The 9,928-nt window shown below is 34.4% G+C and overlaps 1 protein-coding gene across 1 annotated transcript in view; it reads left to right on the top strand.

The window, feature by feature from the left end:
• Lipi (lipase I) overlaps positions 1–9,928 on the top strand; it is a 56,831-nt gene that overhangs the window by 23,612 nt on the left and 23,291 nt on the right. The window contains exons 5-8 of the mRNA XM_008835819.1: positions 1,569–1,658; positions 2,725–2,892; positions 4,472–4,576; positions 6,856–6,967. Of these exons, the coding sequence (XP_008834041.1) occupies positions 1,569–1,658; positions 2,725–2,892; positions 4,472–4,576; positions 6,856–6,967 (475 nt within the window). The remainder of the gene's footprint in view (positions 1–1,568; positions 1,659–2,724; positions 2,893–4,471; positions 4,577–6,855; positions 6,968–9,928) is intronic.

The following is a 9,928-nucleotide window of genomic DNA, read 5'->3' as shown; positions in this document are numbered from 1 at the left end:
ATAATAATAATAATAATAATGAAGCTAGCTTTTGGAAAAAAAAGGAAATTAAAATGAAATGTCTACTAATTACACCTTCCAGAAACCAAAGAAATTAATGATAGAACCTTATCGTGCTACTCTGCCTTCCTGGTAATGGCATGCCTGCCTCAAGGGCTATTTGTGAGTTTATAAAAACATACCCCTTGGGGCTGGAGAGATGGCTCAGCAGTTAAGAACACTGGTTGTTCTTGCAGAAGACCCTGGTTCAAATCCCAGCACCCACATGGCAGCTAACAACTGTCTGTAACTCCAGTCCCAGGGGATTCGACAGCCTCTTCTGATCTCTGAGGGCATTGCATGGCATGGGTGCACTTGCCTACATGCAGGCAATAGTCGTAATTGACTCAGATTTTGAGTCACAGGTGTGTGCTACATGCCATCCTGGCTCAAGAAGTTCTAGTAGAAGAAGCATGGTTGTAGATTTTGCCATTGCTGAATCTAGCAACCACAAGCCCCCAAGTGGGAGTAATCCACCACACTGATCTGAAGGGCTGTACATGAGTGGACTTCTTCCCCACTCATGGTGACTCCTACCTGTTATGCTCCAGCCAGTTTTTTGAAAACTCCACATCTGCTTACAGATACCCTCTTGAGTCAGTGTCTTTAACTTACCAACCTTCTCAGTGAGAAATTCTCTAGCCAAACTACTTAACCATGTGCAAGTACCATCCCTGCTATTTGTTTTCCTCCATAGGACTTGCTGATATCTGACAGATTGTTCTTTTACTTAGAATTTTGCTTCTACCAGAAAGCATTTTGTACCACAAGGATTTCCCCCCCCCCTCATTTTTTTCCCAAAGAATTGTTATTGGCCCATAGCAAATGTGTGACTAATAAACATTGCAATGTGATTTTCATGGATAGTAATTTAAATAGTCATACTAGAAAAACTGCTTTTTAAAATTCCAACCCATGCCTGGAGAGATGGTTTAGTAGTTAAGACCACTGGCTACTTGTGCAGAGGAACTGGGTTCAGGTCCCAGCACCCACATGGTGGCTAACAACCTTCTGTAACTTCAGTTCCAGGGGATATGACACCCACTTCTGGCTTCTGTGGGCACTGCCCAACGCATGTCCACTTATGTGCATGCAGGCAAAGCACATATATACGTAAAGTAAAAATAAATAAATAAACAAAATTTTAACTACCCCCAATGGCATCCCAGTATGTTTTCTTGTACCTGTAATTCTAGCATTTGGGAAATTAAGCCAAAGAGATTACTGTGAGTTTGAGGCCACTTTGAACCACACAGTGAGTTCGGTACATGACCCTGTCTCAAAGGAAGAAAACTAAGGAAAAGAGGAGGAGTAGAATGTGGTGGAGGGGGAGGAGGAAACGAAGGATGGAGGGAGGGAAGGATGGAGGGAGGGAAGAAGTAGGAGATAGAGAGGAAACCAACAACAGAAAGAAACATTTTATCCTCAGCTTCTAAGAGGGAGTTTAATGGATTTGAGATTTTGTTTTGTAAATATTGCTAAACCAATTATATATGCTTTGTAATTATTTTGACTGTTTTTCTTCTTAGGTTTAGGCATTTATCAGCCACTGGGACACATAGATTTTTATCCAAATGGAGGAAAACATCAGCCAGGCTGTCCCACAAATCTTTTTTCAGGTATATTAAAAGTATTGTCATCTGGACGTGGTGGCACATACCTTTAATTCCAGCACTCAGGACTCAGAGGCGAGTGGAAGCCTGGTCTACATGGCAAATTCCAGGCTAGATGAGACTACAGGGAAACCCTGTCTCAAAAAAACAATAATAAGTTTTCAAATTAATTACACTGAGTCGAATGATGCAAGAAAACAATTTGCTTTTTTTTGTGTTCTCAATCTTTGAGCAATGTTTTGGTGTCATCAGCCTGTGATTTAGGAAAGTTATTGACAAGAAATGGTTTAAATTGACTTCCTCAATTTATAAGGTCACCAGCATATACAGTATTTGGTCATGAATGAGGCCTATTTTATTGTAGTTTAAGCATGAGGCAGAAATTTTAAGTCAATGAGAAAAAACAGTGATGCTAGCGAATCCTAGAACATGAGTTTGATCTCAAGATTGTGTGATCATTATATTACAGCACAGACACAAATTCAAAAATTCAGGCCAGTCTCTTTTTCCATACGTGGAGAGTTGTGCAGCCTCCCTGAGTGAGAAATCTGTGTCATGTCACAAACATGGCAGGATGTGTTCTTATGAACACAGTGAATGCTTACATAATGGGCGACCTGATGCCAGCGTGGCTGGTAAGAGCCAAAGGCTACAATATGAGAGACTGGGAAAGGGAAGGGAAGTAAGCAAGTTTGATGTCTCTTGCTTCTGTAGTCATGTTTGACACTGAGTCAAAATCTTAGGGGTGTGGAATTAGATGGGTAAGATATGTTTAGTAATATTGTAGCACTATGTTTGTAAAACCTATAAATTACTGAATTTAGGCACTTATGTTTTGTGCCTTATTACTATATGAAAATGTTTTATTAATTTTACTCAAAAGGCATGCTATATTTAAGTTTTTCGTGGTATTATTTGGTAGCCTGAGCTATAACTAACTAAGTTATGGTTAACGCTTTTGTATGCATAGGAAACCTAAAATTTAGTAGCATTTAATTGTCAACTATTTACTAGTCCATTTAGACTTGATTTGATGTATCTACAGTTGTTTTGTTTGCTTTATTTCCCTAAGGAATGGATTATTTTAAATGTAGTCATCAGAGAGCTGTTCACTTGTTCATTGCAGCTCTGGAAACAGACTGCAATTTTGTTTCATTTCCTTGTCGTTCATACAAAGATTACGAGAATGGTTTATGTGTGGACTGTGGGAATGCTAAGAAAGATTCATGTCCCAGGCTAGGTAAGAGAAATTGTTACAGTTATTACAATTCATTTTGAAATTAATAACTGGGTATTTTAGGTTAGAGATTAAAAGTGCTTCATATTTATTCTCCAATATGGTATCATTTTGTGGAAAATTTATCTGTGGAGATAATGGTAAAATAATAGTACATATTGCCTACAAATTTTTCTAAGGATCTTGATGAGAGGAAGTAGATGAACTCTTCCTATTACAGTGGGAAAATTACAAAAACCTCACCAAGATGCTTAGTTCTGATATACAAAAGTATCTGTGTTTCCACTAAAAGGCTGGAAGGTCCTCATTCTCTGCAGCACTGATTGGTTAGATGGTTTGAATAGGAAGTCTTAGGAGCAAGTGCAGAGTTATCAGTCATAGCGGGATTTTCATTTACTATTAGCAAGTAGGCATGAATCATACATGATTCATGCCTTTCAAAGCGATAAAATTTGATAAGACCTGTTAACTTGGCAGCTTTTAAAAACAAAAGTTTGCCAGTGAAAAAGTATATAAAAATATTCTACTAGAAGAAAGAATTTATGACTGTGAAAGAATGCATTTAAAAATTCAAAATCGTTCAAGTAAAAAATATATTAGAAACTGTTCAATGTTTTCCAAAGAGCATACCAAGTGTGCCATAAACATGTCAATATCTGATGAGTATAAGGAAAATTTCTTTCAGAAACATTTCTGAAGTCAAAGGAGATGTAGGAATAGGGATTGGTTACAGAGAATGAACTGAACCTTATGAAACCAGTTTTATTCAGTAAGCATAACTTGATCTGAAGTGTCTGGGTGAGGCATGCTGTATGGAGGCTTTGTCAGATCTTCAGTCCATAGACTTCTGTCCCCAAGTGATTCATATTCTTTAGACCTCATGTAGAGATTGCTTTTCTGGTGGTGTTATTTCTTTCACTGTGATTCAAATTGAATATACAGATTTATTAAAAACATAATTTGGAACTAGAATTAATATTATGCATTTTCAATTAAGAATTAATACTATTAAAATTCTAAATTTTGGAGATAGATACAAAGAAGCACTTGGGTAAATATTTACTGTATTCTTCAATTTGATATTCTGTGTACACATATGTACACAGATGAAATATATGCAGTACACAGTATGCATATATTTACATTATTTACATGTTAATGTATATAATGCATACACAAACATACAATATCATATAGGAGAATTTGGGGGCTTTATTCAAGGAGCTAAATTGTATGTTCAAGTTTTATGTAATCAATTTACTTTACTGAATTTACTGAAATTAATTACATGTAAACTTCTGAATTTATATCATAGTGAAAGCTGCCCAAACTGGAGAGTAGTCATATGGATTATGTTAAGTTTTACATTTAAGGAGGGGAATGAATTTGTGAATCCTGAATTTAAGTGTTATTCATATTATTAATGTGAAGAATGCCACATAATTTGAAGTGTCTTTTAACTGCAATTAATGATGATGGTGATGATTATATATGTTGATATTTTATGTACTTTAGTGATTTGAACTTTTTGTTTACTATTTGGTAGAAACTCAATTTCTATATTCTATTTCTCAAATTTTAGGGAACCAAGCTAAGCTATGGAAAGAAGGTTTAAAGAAAAGAATGGAAGGATGGCCTCTGAGGACCAGTGCATTTTTGGATACTAGTGGCCAAAGTCCCTTCTGTAGTAAGTTGCTAGCATTTTAAATATATGAATAATTATGTATACACACATATGTATTTCAGAATTTCCTGAAGCTCTCCTTATATGCCATATTCAAATACAATTTTTCTTTGTATACCTGTGAATTTGAGAATCAAGCTCCTTGTCCCCAAATATAATGACAAATAATCTTAAGAAGCCACATGATAGTGTTTGGTAAAAAGAAAAGTAGAAAGAACATAAAGTGAACAACCCCAAGTAATTTTAAAGTCCACTCAAGCGAACTCCATTTGCTTTCAAGGCCTAGTTCATTAATAGCTTGTTTATGTGACTCCACGTTTTAGCTGTCTTCCCATTCCTCCTCCTACCCTCCTGGTCCTCCTCCTCCTTGCCCTCTTTGTCTTCCTCATCCTGGTCCTTGTCCTCATCCTTGTCCTAGCCCTCGTAGTTAATTTCAGTGCTCTACACTTTCATCTTGACTTTGCCATTTCTCACCTCTTTCTAGAATTAACTTTTTGCTGAAATATATTCTACTGGTGATGACTTTTCAGTCATAATTTCTATCAGCCATTTTTTGACTGATATGCCCTTATATGTATCTGACTGAGGAATACAAATATTGTTCAGAGTAGAGTTCTACGTTGAAAATTATTTTTGCTCAACAATTTAGAAATGTTTACTCCCATGATATCTAAAAATTCTCCACCATTTATTGTTAATCCAGTCATTCACTGAAGATAATCTGTAGTTTTCTGATATTAGGTATATTATTTTACTTTCTTGTCCTTTTGTTCTTCTTTTTTTTGAATTTTAATAGTCTGTTTAAACCTGGGCTAAAGATTGATGAAACAGATTTGAATTTTGAATTCTTTCAAAGCAGAAATTCATGTGTTCCTTCCATATAGAAAACTCCCAGCAGCTGCATCTTCTTCAAAATTCTCCCTGTAGAGCAAGTTGGATTTTTTTCCCCAACCATTATTATAATCCTTCACCATTTTAATGTAAACTTTGGGTCCTCCACTAAGTGGAGAATGTTTATTTGAGTTGCATGTTACCTGAAATTTCCTTTAGTCACAGGGACTTGCTGTTAGCCTTTACACCCACACAGAATGAGAAGGAAAACTTTTTTAATTTGACTGTCAGAGATGAGGAAAATTAGGGTTGGAAATTAAGGTCCATGGATCTGTACAGCCACTTTCATTTCAGCATTTCACTCAGCATCATGACTCCTCTGTGGAAGTTGATGCTTCAGCATCATGTTCCATGTTACACCCAAGTCTCAAATATGGGGGCTTCAGTCTTTATGGCCTTGGCTGTATATGACTTTGTTTTCCTTGTCTTCATCTGAGATTGTTAGGTATTAAAGTGTGCGTTGCACCTGGTGTTTCTATATATTGTAGTAGTAACATGGCTTATTCTGTATCTCAACTTGTTATAGTGCCAGAGATGATGTGAGCAAGTCTATATGCTTATCTATGGTGAAGTGGGTCAAAGTACCGTATCTAATGCTAGACAGTCTTTAAGAATAAAGTACTAGTTTATGTCAATTGTATCTGAATTTTTAAGGGCCCATCATAGATACATGACAGCACTTGAGGTATTGCTGAGTGTAAAGCACAAGGGAGGAGGCTTCTTCTGACTCCCAGTAGCATCATTTAATAAATAGCATGGACACTATTTGCTACCCTAAGAACACTTATACATTCTGAATTCTGTTTGGGGTGTACTAGACATGGGATAATGAGTAAAGATCGAGATTTCCTGTATTACCCTATCAATTTTGACTATAGGTCTAAATTTAGCTGCCTTTCCTCTGAAAGATATACTATGTTAAGTTTTCAAAAGTGCATTTTGATACAAACTACAATGAACTTATCCTATATACAGTTATTTAACTTCACAGCCACCCTTCACTAGCCCATGGGATTTGGGATTAAAGTAGGCAAAAACATTTGGCTGGATATATTAATCAGATAATTAAGAAATCTTATGATATTTAGATATGTTGCTGAAAAACAAAAAATCGTTTAGTTGCCCATACTCTGCTTTTTTTTTCATGTTTGCAAACTAGTAAGAATTTAGTAGCAATTTGCCAAATCATCACCTTACACATTTCTAGATATCGCAAGGTTCTTGTTCTTCCTTTTAAGAACAGTCAAAACCTGACAAACAATAGGAACTATTTGAATATTATAATTATTTGCATATGCAATATAGGACTATATTGCATATGTTTATGTGTGCATATTTGCACATGCAGCAAAACACAAATACAAATAATCTTCTGTATTTTTATTTTGTAGCATATTATTTTGTCCTCAGTATGGTTGCTCTGAATGAAACTATGAAGAATGGCTCTATTTCATTTAAGTTATTAAACAATCTTGGAACACTTGAAAACCCAAGGATCTATGAGTAAGTACCACTTATTTTCTTCTTTGATGAATTAAATGTTTCCTTATTTACATTTGTATTAATGATTCAGTAGATAATTGGAGTAAGTTTTCTATACAGATAGGATTAAAATATGAAAACAATACATATAATTTTCATATTTTATATGTTTTTCTAATCCCTTTAGTTCTAGAAGATACTGATTTGAAATAGACTAACTCGCTTATGTAATATAAGAGAGAACCACAAAAGTTAGGAGAAACTGTTTTGTGTGTCTTTTGACTTTTAACTCCATCATCTTGCTTTCTGACTGTTTTCTGTTTCTCAGGCAACATCATTTTCACAGTTATGTAAATAAAAGCCTAGTAAAATTAGTAAATAGTAGAGTGACAGTTTTACCATATCAGAGAACTGATTCAAACCAAAAAGCTTCCAAATATTAGGCCAGGAATTGTTTACCCCAATTTTTAATTAAATTTTCATATGTGTGTGGCTGTATGTACTTGTTTCTAAGGTTATATGTAATTATTTCCAAGTGTATTCTCAGCTCAATATTGGTGACTATTTACTTGCGTGTTAAGTTTTTTTTTTAATTTTGCCTCTTTTATTTTTATTTTTTATTAAATTTTTGTGATTTTCATACAATATAGTTGATGGTATGTTAGCTCTTCACTCCCGTCTGCACCTCCCCCCATTGTCCCCTGCTGAATTTAATGTACTCTTTTATATTAAATCCCCCCTTTCCCCATTTCCCCCTTAATAACACCTATCTACTAATATCCCTCTATCTTGAATTCCTTTTCCCCCGTTTATACCCATGATTGCTTTCCATTTTCCTGGCTCCTGTGGTCACCTCTGGAAATATAACCACATCTAGGAATCTGAAGGTCATATCTGCAAATGAGAGAACATATGTCTCTTGTTTCAAAAGGCTCATAGGTACAATGACTAGTGTTTAAATAAACAAACTTGATTTGACTGTGGATAGATGTAGACCATATCTTGGCTTCAATTTTGACATATTATTGAGGGCATTGGAGTTTCAGGAGGCACAGTTATTATTTCCAATATTTACTAATGCCACAGTTATAGTACCTGAATTGACTGAGTATAATGTGTGTTGGATCTTGAATCTGAACATACAGTGACATACAGATTTATTCAGGTGTTAATTAAGAGGCAGGGCAAGATACCTAACTGCCTGCTTCTTTTGTTGCCAAATAATGGCAGCAGCCTCTTTAATTCTACAGTATTATTAATATTTAGTTAAAATCTGAAGCAGCACATTGGTTAAAGTCTATAACAGCATTAAAATATAAAAAGCTGTAGCTCATAGCAGATATGGTTTGTATCATAGATTAAATATTTCAAACCTTGAACTCCATAAAGAAAATCATTAGGGAAAAATATTCATTTTGACCAAAATACTGAGAATCTCTATGATGAAGTCAAATAAAGATCATGGGATGTCATGATCATCCTTAGGAAATTTCCTGACTGAAAATCAGGCAAATCAAAACGTGAGATAAACACGTTGATATTGTATTCTATAATTTTTAAATCAATAAGCATTGTAGATAGATTAGTAGTGATATGAAAGTAGTGCAGTGAAAGTCAAATTAATTTTCTTTCCTCATTTCAACCTCCCTCTAATCAGCCAAAAAGATGAAAAAAAATTCAAATAAAAATTTGAACCTAAGTTCTCTATTTTGGCCAAGGCCCATATTTCATTTAGAGAAAATTTCAAGTCCTTTTTGTCTAAATTTTGAAACTGATTATATAACATATGTATGTTATGAAACTACACATTCTTACACAGTTGATTAATGTCTCTTAAAATTGTATATTGTGTATGTATTCTGATACATACACATATAATGTATTCTTATCAGAAATGTACTGTTATCTTTTAAATTAATTCATTTGTGTAGCACATTAATCATTAATAAACTCATTCAGATGCTCTACAAACACCTGGGAATTCAAACTGAAATAGACAAGTGTAATTCAGGAGGAAGTCATAGAATACTGGTGGAGGTTAGTGAATAATTATATTTGAATAATAAGTTTTGGGAGAGAACACCACTTGTTCTATTGTCACAGTGTATAGAAAAAGCAAAAGCATTTGAAAGTAATGCTATGTCATAGAAACAGGGATAGGTTGCTTTCAAAAGAATAGAGAAAAGAGTAAATAAATTCTTAAATGGCACACAGACTGCACTTGCAATGTAGTTGCTTCAAATTTGTCCAGCAAACAAAGTTTGTTTTGGTTTACTTTGAAATCACACACTGGGACATAGTGGTTCATTTTATTCATAATGAAATCAGTGCAAAAGGAATAGAGAATGTGAGAACGTGTACACTTGCTGTAATACATCCACCTAAGTTTCACTAAAAGCTTTCTTGCTTTCCATTCATAGGCATTTGGTATTGGAATTATTGTTCAAATGTTAGAAAACCAAAATAATTTTAAATGACCTTACCTTTCACTTTCAAGACTTGAAACAGGAATATATGCTTGTTATGGTGCCAAAACCACTGAGAAAGCACCACTCAGATTCCAGGTATTTTGAATTCTCCAAATTTTATCTAGCTTGGCAGTGACTGCACTCTCTGTATCACGATTTGGAGAATGCAGTATTGACTCAGAGGAAAACAAAGCTTTTTTTAAAAATTATTTATTTAATAAACACAGAATCAGAAGAAGCATTTCAGTACAACACTGACATATTCAATAAAAATTTCCAGAGCTAAGATGTATCTCCTTCAAAATTGGCTGTAGAATTTTAGGGTTACAGTTGAATTAATACAGTTATACAATATTGTAGTCAGTATAAACCCTATAAGAGATAAAATTAAATGAGGATTTGCCTTTAAAAAAAAGATCTTTATTTCATTATTAAAATACGCAATTTCGTACAGAAAACTTTTTTTTTTTTGATCTTTTTGAGACAGGGTTTCTCTTTAGCCCCAGCGGTCTTG

This window comes from Nannospalax galili, unplaced genomic scaffold (assembly GCF_000622305.1).
Source record: "Nannospalax galili isolate Female #2095 unplaced genomic scaffold, S.galili_v1.0 scaffold338, whole genome shotgun sequence".
NCBI lineage: Eukaryota > Metazoa > Chordata > Mammalia > Rodentia > Spalacidae > Nannospalax > Nannospalax galili.
The sequence above is the reverse complement of the archived record's forward strand: the minus strand, read 5'-3'. Positions and strand labels throughout refer to the sequence as shown.